General features: G+C 40.2%; 1 protein-coding gene across 1 annotated transcript in view; it reads right to left on the reverse strand.

The window, feature by feature from the left end:
- The window catches only part of LOC137997702 (mitofusin-2-like), a 31,684-nt gene that overhangs the window by 10,262 nt on the left and 8,922 nt on the right, over positions 1 to 12,500 (reverse strand). Inside the window, exons 7-15 of the mRNA XM_068843902.1 lie at positions 11,479 to 11,586; positions 10,540 to 10,585; positions 9,345 to 9,415; positions 7,879 to 8,000; positions 6,507 to 6,633; positions 4,820 to 4,924; positions 3,786 to 3,888; positions 2,658 to 2,721; positions 286 to 442 (exon numbers count right to left, since the gene is read on the reverse strand). Of these exons, the coding sequence (XP_068700003.1) occupies positions 286 to 442; positions 2,658 to 2,721; positions 3,786 to 3,888; positions 4,820 to 4,924; positions 6,507 to 6,633; positions 7,879 to 8,000; positions 9,345 to 9,415; positions 10,540 to 10,585; positions 11,479 to 11,586 (903 nt within the window). The remainder of the gene's footprint in view (positions 1 to 285; positions 443 to 2,657; positions 2,722 to 3,785; positions 3,889 to 4,819; positions 4,925 to 6,506; positions 6,634 to 7,878; positions 8,001 to 9,344; positions 9,416 to 10,539; positions 10,586 to 11,478; positions 11,587 to 12,500) is intronic.

The following is a 12,500-nucleotide window of genomic DNA, read 5'->3' on the forward strand; positions in this document are numbered from 1 at the left end:
ATCGAATCAATTTTTTTTTTTGGAACATCATGAAAAAACCCTTTCAGGCAAAGTAGAGAACTAACAAACGCACCCAAATTTGACGCCCAGACAATAAAACCTGGGTGAATGCTTTCGCAGCCAAGGACCAGATCTCCGCCTCCCCAATCCCCCGCTCGGTTGTTCCGTTTCTGAGCGAAGCCGACACCCGATACGGCGCTACGCGTTCTGTCGCTTATCTACCATTTCATATCCAGATGCAATTCGTAAAATAATTGTTTAAAACGCCTACATTCAAGCTCTCACATTGGCTCCCAAAGCAATGGCTAGACTTGCATTGTGTGGTGCTAAGAACTTCCTTAAAATAGCCTGCCATCCAAGACTAAAGTGAAATTCTATATCTCCCTCAAAGTCGATACATAAACTTGGTACGTCCAACTTGTAACTTGCTTGGAAATCAAGGCTGAAATGATTCAGGGACAAAATTAATCACCTAAAGTAAGTGGGCATATTCTAGAGATTATGTGTTTGGCACAAACTTGGACTAGCATTTTTGCACGTCTGTTTAGTGTTATCAAACCAGTTGTTAAAGGTAAAATAACCATCCCAAGAAAGACTTCTGGGCTGACGCTTCGTGTGCTAGCCCTTCGTTAGAGCGAAGGCCTAAAGCTTTGACGAAGGGCTCGTGGTCAAATCGCCACCTCACACATCTTTCTTCCGGTGGTTAATTTACCTTAAAGGTTATCAACTAGTTGGAAAATAATCATTTAATCGCTAAAATACAGGCCTGGGTTGCTCGAAGCATGGTTAGCGCTAATCAGCGTTAAATACCACGGAAACCTATAGGTTTTGATACCTCTTAACCAACAGTTAGCGCTAACCAGGCTTCGAGCAACCGGCCCCAGGATTTTAGTCAGTACCAATATTTTAATGACCCAGTTGGGAACAAAAGTTGAAAAATTGGTCACACAATGGATTTCTTGGTCTTTCCTTTTCATGCAATTTAATTGGTTACCATAAACAAGCCTTGAAATCTGATTGGTTGTTTTGTTTTAGTGTTCCTTCATCATTGGTTGCGATATAGAGCAAAAATTAGTGTGATTTGGGATTAAATCGCATTGCTGAGAGCCAATCAGATTGCAAAGATCTCCAGTGATTTCTAAGTGGATGTAATAAGAAGGTATACATGTCTTTCACTTTCTTGCAATTTGATTAGTTACCTTAAACAAGCCTTGAAATCTGACTGACTGTTTAGTTTTAGTGTTCCATTGAGATTTGTTGGGGAAATGGTTCGATTTAGAGCAAAAAATGGTGCGATTTGGGAATAAATCGCACTGCTGAGAGCCAATCAGATTGCAAGGATCACCAGTGATTTCTAAATGGCTGTAATAAAACCAGATATTTCGTGTTTGACTCCCCACCCACCGACGCAGCACCAAAGTTTCTTTTCAACTAATGACTTCACTCGTATTTTAGCGTGCCACTTAGTAACCTTAGCCACGTGCAATCTCGGAAGCAACATTGTTGACGAACAATTCAACTAGGTAGGCGTGTTTGCCCATGTTTGTCCCAAACGGATTATGAGTGTCATATGGCTCGTCTTATCTTGACAACAGGCAAATAAAATATAAGACACATGACTCATCGAAGCGGATTATTCGTATCTAGTATTCAAATGGCGTAAATCAAGTATACGAATTTGCTAAACACATCTACTAATAAACGGTTGCTATTGCGTGGACTGTCGTTACGGCAAGTAAGTAACAACGTAAGAAACTATAAGGCCGAAATCAAGTCATTGAGGAAAGACAGTCTCGTTCTATCAAACCTACGTTTTCTTTTTTTATTTGGTTCACTCCAGTCTCCTTGACTTTGCAAAAAATAGTCGATTGAAACGAAAACTCTCCATGGTTTTGAGCAGACAAACTTGGCTGTTTTGCTCTGTCCTTGTGTGGGCCCATTTCCGTTAGTAGGGCTAACGCTTACATGGTTTATATGGGTAGAAAACTAGCACTTCACACATTATCCTCTAATAGTTAAGTCAGTTGAAATATAAGTGCTACACGGCCAACGTTTGCAAAAACGTAACCCTTGCTTGTATTTGTATATATTCATTGCCGTGACATTGACATCTTAAATTCCCACGACCTGCTCCCGTCTGACCTTGTAGCTCAGTCGGTAGAGCAGCTGTGATTTTGTGGCCATTACATCACGCGTCCGCACAACCATTTTACCTGGTTCATTGGCAGTCATAGAACTACACGTAAGTGCTACACGGCCAACGTTTGCAACAACAAAAACGTAATCCTTCCTTGTACTTGTACATGTTCATTGCCGTGACTTTAACATCGTCAGTTCTTACGGCCTGCTCCTGTTTGACCTCGTAGCTCAGTCGGTAGAGCAGCTGTGATTTCACCCGAAGGTCGTGGGTTCAATTCCCACCATCGTCAGAGTTTTTCTCTGTCCTTGTGTGGGCCCATTTCCATTAGTAGGGCTAACGCTCTTTTGGTTTATATGGGTAGAAAACTAGCACTTCACAAATTACCCTCTAATAGTTAAGTCTGGTATTTGTTTGGCTACGCTCTTGTTGGTCTTATCGCCTGATGATGAAGAAGTACCTCCTTCTAACTTGAAAAACACATACCCAATTCTAAGTGATTTGTGGATGATATACTCACGCTGAAGCAGCAGGTTCAAGACAAATCTCAGGTGCTTCAGGAGGAAGGAGACTTCGCAGGCGGTCTACAAAAATGGGAAGAGTACGAGCTAAATGAGAAGAAACACATGGCACCGACTGCATGGTTGAGTCAGACTACAGTGCGGGAGATCGGGATTTCGAGCCTGGGTCGGGCTAACAATTTTTAAGGAGAAAGTGCTGCCTTTTTAGTGACTTCTCAGATAAGGCCACTTAAACTGCAGTCCACGTCTCACAGCCCTTGTTCATAAACTCTGTGGTAGATAAATGAACCTACACACTATTGGGACACAGTGTTTTCGGGGTTGTGGTCTGCCGGGCCTGGCTAAAGGCACATCGTAATTGGAGCATCTTTCTGACCACCAGGTATTACACAACATCGCATCTTCACCTGGTTTTTTTTTATTTTCTCCCTATTTTTCGCTCGTATTTCGTACTTCCAAACTTTTGGAGTTTAAGGAATTTAATAAAACAATTCAGTATTCCATTCGCGCTTGTTGGATATGAGAATGGTTATAGCCAACTCGATGTTCCACGCCTCGTCGGCTATTTACAATCTCATATCCAACGTGCGCTCATGGAATAATTGTCAAATATCATGAGTTGATTTTCTGTGATTTCTACGCAGTGTCCCCAATCTGTGCCTCCGCGCCAAATACACTTGACACTTGAAGAAAGTTTATTATCATTTAACATTATCACAAGTTCGCTCGTTCCCGAGCGATGAATTAATAAATCAATAAATTGGGAAACTGTAGATTCAGACGTTCTTCACGATTCAAATGGGGAGACTACAAATCAACTAGAAGAAGATCAAACTAAACCAGAATGTTGCTTTGTGATGAGAGGGCATAACCGAAATAAAGTGGAGAATCACTATCAACAAGCGTAAGCTCAACTCTGAGAGGGAATAACCGAAATAAAGTGGAGATTCAGCGCCGCCAAGAACAACCCGCAAATGTTGCGTTTAATACGGGAATCGATCCCGGACCACCTCGGTAGAAGACTCTCACCACTGCAGCAACCAGCCCTGCTTCCGGAATAATTATTTCCTCAAGGATAAGAATTCACTATTTCCGATTGTGTTTGCCGAAGCAGCTAGATTACCCACCCGCCATATCTCTCTGAGCTTCACTGATAACTTGAGTCTGAGAACTGGAGCAACGAGCGGTCATGTTCCTCCCCAATCCTCTCTCCAGGTGACTGTACAGCTCCTTGGGGAAAAAACAAAAACAAAAATACATTAGTGAATAGAGAAACTTCGACACATTAAAATTAAACTTAAAACGATAAAAATGGCATTGGGATCTGGGAATTTAGTAGAACTGCTTAGCAACCACAACTCTCCGAATAGCTCGGTTCGACTCCTGCAACCAAACACTCAGATTTTTTCTGAGTAAACCCGAGTCACCATTGAAAGTATATCATCTCTCCATTTCATCTACGTACCGAGGTCAACAATTTCCATCTCATTCATTTTGACAGTGAGAATTCACCGTTTCGACAATTTTGATGCTATCAGCGGAGCGGGACAATAGACCATTTTACAGTTCTGTGCTCACCTACCAGGCCTTTGAATAAAAGCGAGGCTGGAGTTGACCTTGCTTTGATATAAAGTTCATTGCTTTTCTTATGTATATCATGTTGTTGTAATGCTAACGAGTTTCTATTTACATAAGAAAAGCAGCGAGGTTTGTATCAAAGCAAGGTCAACTCCAGCCTCGCTTTTATTCAAAGGCCTGGTAACTGAGCACAGAACAGTAAGGATGAGTTTGATTGACCGTATTCCGAAATAGGAATACATGGAATAGAACTTAGAAATCCTTTGTTGTTGCAGAGATTCGCATTAAAATTGTCAAACACCTGCTAAATTGCTATTTTAAACATATCTTTATTATCCTTCTTGCTTCAAAACGCCAGACCCACCGTTTTAAATCATCAATCTACGTATTCTTATTCCGGAATAGGGTCAATCGAACGCACCCTAAATGGTCTATTCTTACTTGAAGCCAGCCAACAAGAGACTACAGCCTATACTCGGGCCGTTTCTCTGTTCTGAGGTCGCGAACTAGAGGCGTTTCCAAGTTACATAAAACAAACTGATCCTACGCAGGCACTGACAAAAGAAGATGAGGCGGGAAATACCTTTTTATAAGTTTTAAGGAAGCCAGGATGAGGATGAAATGGATGGTCGAACTCGTTAACAAGTAATCCTAAACGGCCAATCTCTTCAGTCATGGCGTCGGTCACCTAAACGAAAACGCACAAGAATGAAAATCCTTAAGATCTGCATCCACAAGTACACTGTATTATGACATCTTTACACATGTAGCTGTCTTTGTCGTCGTTGGCAGTGTAGTCCCCAAGGACAACGCTTGATGCCCTCAGGGAAGTCTCTTATTGGATTGTAAACAGCTCCTGGTGTGACTGTGCAACCAGTTTCTAGTGTGACAGTAGGGACCTCAAGATATACGACGGCGAGGTCGATGAAAATAACTTTTCCACATCGTAAGTTTTTTTTTCTGCTTCACTTTCAAATGCATTTTATTCGGAGGCAGTGCAGCCCAGTGGTTAGGGCGCTTGCCTTGAGATCCGGAGATCCCGGGCTCAAGACATGTTCTGACCACTAGAAGAATTTGTTCCGAGTAGTCCCTGATTCAATTTGTTGGCTGCACTTGTAAATAGCCTACTGGTTTGCCTCCGGCCAGTTGGGATTCTTAAAGTCGTTCTGTTCAATGCTCGGAGATATTAGCTACTACCTATTCTTAAAGTCCGAGGGTAAATAATGATACTCACTTACTTTACTCCACGATTAGTCCATCTCGTTCTCGTCGTGCAGTGTGGGCGACGTATCCCAAAAATAAATTGGTATGAGCGGTTTCAAAGCAAAAATAGGGAATGAAAATTCTAATTTGTACGTTCGCGTTGTAGTCAAAACCTGAAAATTCGTTCTTTCACGTCGTTTTTGTGCAGAGTAACGCGCGCTAAAATGCGTGCCGCACGTGCAGCACGATTATTTTTCCTCTTTTAACCAATCATATTCTTGTTTTATAGCGTTCTCGTTGACGACCGCGTCGTGGATCTTAAAATTCCCAAGCTCCTTTTGCAGTAGGAGCAGTTGGAGCAGGAAGACCGTAACCTGGATGAATCCAATCTGGTTTACCAACCCAAACAAAACCATACTGCAAGCTACATGTAAGTAGCATTTTGATGTATCACGACGTTGTGTTAAGACAGACACTAACCAACAACAGCCTGGTTGATGGGTCTGCGAGAGTTGCTTGTCCTTATGCTTTAGTTGCTACAGAAAACCAGCCCCTAACCATCCCTGGTTAAACACTTTCACTCCCGTGATCTAAAAGTTCATTCTCCTAATTGGTGCCATATATTTCTTTGTTGCCTAGTCATGAGAATTTGGTGTTATATCAAAATAATATCCCTTAAATGATAACGGTTTTCCGTGGTCTAAAAGTTCATTCTCCTAATCTAACCTAAGAGTCAATCAATGCCTCAACACCAAGCTCTATCACCATGCTGATTCCTTAGACGCTCTTTCTACAATGTCTTAGACACTCACTCACTCCACATTGTCTTTCGTACCTCATCCACTCCACCAAAGAAATTAATGTGGTATGCACCCCCCTCCCCCAAGCCACCCACTGCAATTGACTCAGGGATGCATACTACATGGAGGGGGGGGGGGGGGCATAGCAGCAGGTAACAATACCGAAACTATGAGCCTACACCCCTGTATGTCGATTCTAACATTTAAAGTGTGCCATTGTAAAAACCCTCCAACACAAAACAGAAGGAAGTTGGAGCCATCATTCACCTGTCCTTCAACTTTAGATGTGATTTCTTTGATCCGCCTTTTGGCATCATGACTGCAGAGCTCTAGCTGTTCCTTTACATATTCCAGTCTATCCTCTTGTTCTTTCTTGGCTTTCTCAAGACGAGACCTGCAGAAAGATGGTGATAAACCTCACAAACTAGGGAATGGTTGTTGGTGGCCTTGTACATGTAACCGCATGAAATGTGCTGCTTTTAACGCGGGTTAAGTTGGCCAGATACAGTCGGAGACTTCTCTCTTTTGCCTTTAATACAAAATGGAGTTATCTGAAGTAAAATTAACAAATCGAAAGTGGTTCAGCGTTGTCTGTACTCTTATCGACAACGATATTCGTCATCACAGTGGTCAAAATGTTGTGGACTCACGAGGCGCAGCTATTTTTTTGTTTCGGAGCGTGACCAAAATCATGACTCAAAGAAAGAGCAAGCGTTGTCTATAACTTTCTCGCAATATGATTGGCTTATTTCCCAAAATGGGCGTTCCTGATTGGCTATTACATTGCGTGACAAAATGACGCCAGCATGACGCATACAGCGTTGTTTAGACTCTCATCGACAACGGCAAATTAGCCAATCAGATTGCGAGATTACAAGCAATTGTGGTAAAAAGGGTAATTGCGTGCATGCTGCGTTAATAAGCGTCACAAAGTGTCCCCTTCCTCTTCTTCCCAACTTAAACAACACCGCGAGTCCATTTACGTCCAGAAATGATCCTAATTAGAATTACATCCAACACAATGTATCCCTATAAGTCTAAGCCTTTGCTACCATTTCCAACAAATAAGGTGCGGGTAACATGGCACGCTTTTCTCATCAAAATTCATTCTGTTACTCGTCTTTACAAATGACCTTCGTTTTTCAACTGTAACACTCCTTTTATTCTACTATATGACATTCATTTTTCAAATCAATATTCGTTTCATTCAACCTTGACAGCCGTTTTTGAAGTTCAGCATTCGGTTTTATTCAAGCGTGACGTTCGTTAATAAGACCTTATTAAGCTTGACCTTCATTTAGTGTGACGTTCGTGTACTGACGTCTATGGCGCGTTTTTAGGATCAAAATTCAAACATGTTATTCAAACTTTCAATTCGAAACTCAAACACCCAATTCGGCAATTCAAACATTTAATTTTAAAACTTAAGGTTTGAATTAAATATTCGAGAGAGCAAAAAGTAAATTGGAATTTACCAAACACGAACACTTAACCTTTTTGGGTGGAAACAGGTAGCAAATGCTTGGATTTAACGAGACACTTCATGTTGCATAACAAATTTGGGCATGCATTCAATTACCTGCATTTCTGGACCTAAGTGCGCATGTGTAATGCATGAAGCACTGAAACATTTACTGACCTTTGCTGGAATGCACAGCCAACAATCTGCTCCATAATCTCCTTCACCGTGTTAGCAATTTTCAGTCCACTAACAGCATGAGATTCAAATTTGGTCTGTATAGCTGACTTAGAAATACATTCCTAAAAATAATGGACCAAGATTAATGTACCATAGCTATCCCAGTGACCAAAGTCACTGCCCTCCCATGAAAACTTTAAAATTAATTTGCAATGTTGACTCCTCTAGCAGCAAAAATGCTCTATCGTCATTTTGGCAGAAGTTGGTTCCAATTACCTCGCAGCTCTTACAAGGTCTCACCTGATTGGAGACCACCCTTGAGGTTTAACAAAAGAACAAATAACAGAAACAATGGACCCTAAGCCTAAAACAAAAGGGCCATTGTTTCTGTTACCCTAGGCCTAAAACAAAAGGGCCATTGTTTCTGTTATTTGTTCTTTTGTTAAACCTCAAGGGTGGTCTCCAATCAGGTGAGACCTTGTAGGAGCTGCGAGGCTACCGTCCAATTACTCTGCATTTCGGGGATCCTAAGTGAGAAGGGATTTCAATAAATATGTTGTTCATGGATAGGGGTTCCAAGGGTTTCTCCTTTTGTGTGCTGCTGGCATGCAACAATATTATTTTCAGTCACTCATAACCCTGAAATGGAGAGCTTCACTTATAGCTACATACAAAGTTTGGAATACATGGTTAAAACCTTAAACAAGAAGACGTACTATAAAAGGGGGCACTTCACGCACTGTTTTTGTTCGAATTCATTCAAGTACGACTGGTTAAATATCCAAGATGGTGATCAACAAATAGCAACGCAGAGACGGAAGCCAGAAAAGATATTTCTAGCGCGAAAAAAAGGGACTGGGGAGTAAAAAAAAGAACAACAGATAACATTTTGTGACATATTACGGACACATTGCCATAAGGGGCTCTTTTATTGAACAACTTATCACAAAGCTCTCGGTTGCGTACAGTTGATTGATAACTTATTTGCATGTCCCTAAGGCACCACGCCTTTTATAGCATGTCTTCGTGTTTACCCCATAAATTTTAGATCCAAAAAGCTAAATTATTTCGTTACAAAGAAACAGTTTCATTTTTACACGCTGCACATAATCATGAAAAGGACAAAGTTGTTCATGGCACTGCCTTGTTTGCCAAGTAGGACAACAGGCAAGTCTGCTGAACTGGACATCACTGGCTTAAACCTCAAAAAGTCCAAAAAAAAATAAATGGGGGCCTTAAAACAACAGGGATAACTGATATTTTGACTTCCAATTAACTTTTTGTAAACAATTAAATTTTCCTGTCTTAATTCTCAAATTATGGTCACCTATCGTACAGTTACCAATGCCTTGTAAAGTATTAACACTGTACTGTAGCACTGATGCAAAGTAGCACAACGGAAGCAAAAGTCACATATTTAGCAAAAGCCAGTATATTAGCCTGAACATTTCCGACAGACCCATTACCTCAAATTTTATTTCAAAGTTTTCAAACTCCAGCTGCCTGGCTTGGAAGCCTTCAACATGTATGGCGCCACCTGAGAAAAGATCTATGGTGTTAAACTAAATTATACCTGTATATTACATACAAAATTCCCTTTTGAATGTATAGTACATACATGACATAATTGTCTGTGATTCAGCTAAGTAAAGACACAGTTTATTAAAATAATATGAAAATTTAAAGAATACTTTAAATTTGTAGCTGATTTGAGGATCCAAGCAAATTCCAATTGCATACATGTAGCTTCTAAAAAAATAATTTTAAACACACCTACAGATTACATAAGATCCCTAACAGGGTGTACATTTTGTAGTAACCTCTTTCCATAGCAAAATGAACAGTTTATGATTGCAATCCCTTGACCATAGTTGTAGCACAGGACATCAATCAAAATATAAATGACCTTCCAAATCTGATGGCTAATAGAGATTCCTGGCGAAGCATTGTTAACTCATTCGCGCATGATAGATAGATCCCTTGACCATAAATTAAATAATTATTGGGAGCAGCATACATCTATACCTCCTTATTACATCCACTTAGAAATCACTGGAAATCCTTGCAATCTGATTGGCTCTCAGCAATGCAATTTAATCCCAAAATTATAGCCTGCGTGCAGATGGCGAATTTGAACTTTATCGCTTTAAGTACTTATAGCGTTGAAGCTCAAATTCGCCATCTGCACAGAGTGCACGCAGGCTACAAAATTATCCCAATCATTTTTGGTCTAAATCGCAACCAATGATGAAGGACCACTAAAACAAAACAATCAATCAGATCTCAAGGCTTGTTTAAGGTAACCAATCAAATTCCAGGAAAAGGAAAGACCAAGAAATCCATTGTGTGGCGAATTTTGCAACTTCTGTTCTCAACTGGATCAACAAAATACTCATTTGGTACTGATTAAAATCCTGTATTTTAGCGATTAAATAATTATTGTGTGACTTCTAAGTGGATGAAATAAAGTGGTAATTGAATTTTGTGTTGTGCAATTTCAGTCTGAAACCAAAATTGCGATTTTAAGTCGAATTCACGGTGCGCGCTCGTTCAATTTTGAAAACACACGTATGATTTCAGACCAAAATTGCACTCAACTCAGTTCAATTACCATTATAAAGCATATTTACCAGTCCAATTAACTACTAAACATTGTAATACCTTCCTGTGGCATCCCCTTATGTTTCTGCATTCTAGTCATTAAAGTCTGTAAAATAGATGAAATGTATACAAACTATTACAAAAACAAATTAGTAAAAATCAGTGTTTAAAAGATCTTTTTTTTCCTTGATAAGAAGTACAAAAATGCACATCTCAAGTATAAATAAAAATGTTAAATTTTTAGCCCCTGTTAATCTCCCCACTTGACAAAAGCACAAAAGCTATGGCAGGTTGAAGACATTATTAATCATTCTTATTGTCATTATCATATAATATTTTCTACTATCATCATCAATTCATCATGATTATTAGTCAGTGTGCAGGGATGGCACAGCGCCGCAAGCACTCGCAAGCACTCGCCAATGTGCCCGGGTTCAATTCCCAGAGTCAGTATCATAAGTGGGTTGAGAGAGGTTTTTCTCTGGGAACTCCGGTTTTCCCCTGTTCCTCAAAAACCAGTAATTGATTTGATTTGCATTAATTAATTTTCTTGACTTTTAGTTTTAAGTGTCCCCAATTAGTGCTCCAGCGCCAGAAGACTAGACACTTAAATAAAGTTCCTTTCCTTTCCTTTCCTACATGCAAGGCTGCTGCAACTGGTCACCTGGGGCGCCTTACTTGCGAGCGCTGGCGACCAAATTTCTGAACGAGTAGCCTGAACGGGCACCTAGCTTAACACAAGGTGATTCATTCTCCCTTTTAATTAATTAATTCTGGGCTCTTGCAAAAATAACTCGGGCTACTAGTTAACTTTTTTAGGAGCCTTGACATGTACATTTACTATTATTATTATTATTATTATTATTATTATTATTATTATCATTATCATTATCATTATCATTATCATTATCATTATCATTATCATTATCATTATCATTATCATTATCATTATTATTATTATTATTATTCACTTCAAACTGAATTGACACACTTATGTACCTCCTTTGCTGAAACAAAAAACACCCTATCCTCAGCTTGGGCTCTGTCTACACATTTTAATTCATCAACCAGGAAACTGATGTTCCTATCAAGATGTTGATTTTTCACCTGCAAAGAGCAAATCTACATTTTACCGATCACGGTGACACTTAACAGTTGCTCACTTTACAAGCTCCTAAGAATCAAATCAAAATCTTTGAGGGGAGGAAAAACTACATGTAGATGGCGCTCAGTCTAACAACATACACCTGTGATCCACGACTAACAAGGATAGGCGGCAAGTCATGAGATGACACTGCACCATTCCCGACCCAAATGTATCCAGTGTCCAGTGAAAATACTGTTAGTGTTAGTAGGCACATTTTGACAAACAACAGAATACACAGGTTAACTCTTGCTGGTGTAATAATTTAATATGTTCTTGTACTCAGTCTTCTTGGCAAACGCTCTTCACATCAATGTGTTGCGCAATGGTTTTTTTACCTATCACAGGGGTTTCAATAAGCACCGACGGCCGACGAAAAGCGTCGGCTACTTCGCTCAGAGAAGTCGGCTACTTTTTCCCCTAAATTGAATTAATTGAAGGATTCCTTCAAACCTGAAGTAAAATTCATTTTTGATCGACTTGATTTTTTGATTTTTGATTTATGATTTAATTTATAGACTTTGCCAGTCAAGCTGGCAGAGCACCACAACAGCTTGCGCCAATTACTGTGGCTCCTTTTCTATCCTCCCAACCATGATACATAACAGAAGACAGACCACAACACCGGGAACTACATAACCTACTCTTAGCGACAAGGGTGTGGGTTCTTTTACGTCGCGCAGGATTATAGACATTGAAAGGTTGTGAGACGGGACTTCCGGCTTATCGCCCTTATCCGAGAAGACTTGAAAGTCTAACCATTTGCAGATGTAGTTACAAAGGAAGCACTTTCTTCTCAGTTATTTAAAGACCCTAAGTGTTGGTCCGGCCGGAGTTGAGATCACGACCTCCCGCGAGACAATCCGGTGCTCAACCA

This window comes from Montipora foliosa, chromosome 3 (assembly GCF_036669935.1).
Source record: "Montipora foliosa isolate CH-2021 chromosome 3, ASM3666993v2, whole genome shotgun sequence".
In the NCBI taxonomy this organism is placed as follows: domain Eukaryota; kingdom Metazoa; phylum Cnidaria; class Anthozoa; order Scleractinia; family Acroporidae; genus Montipora; species Montipora foliosa.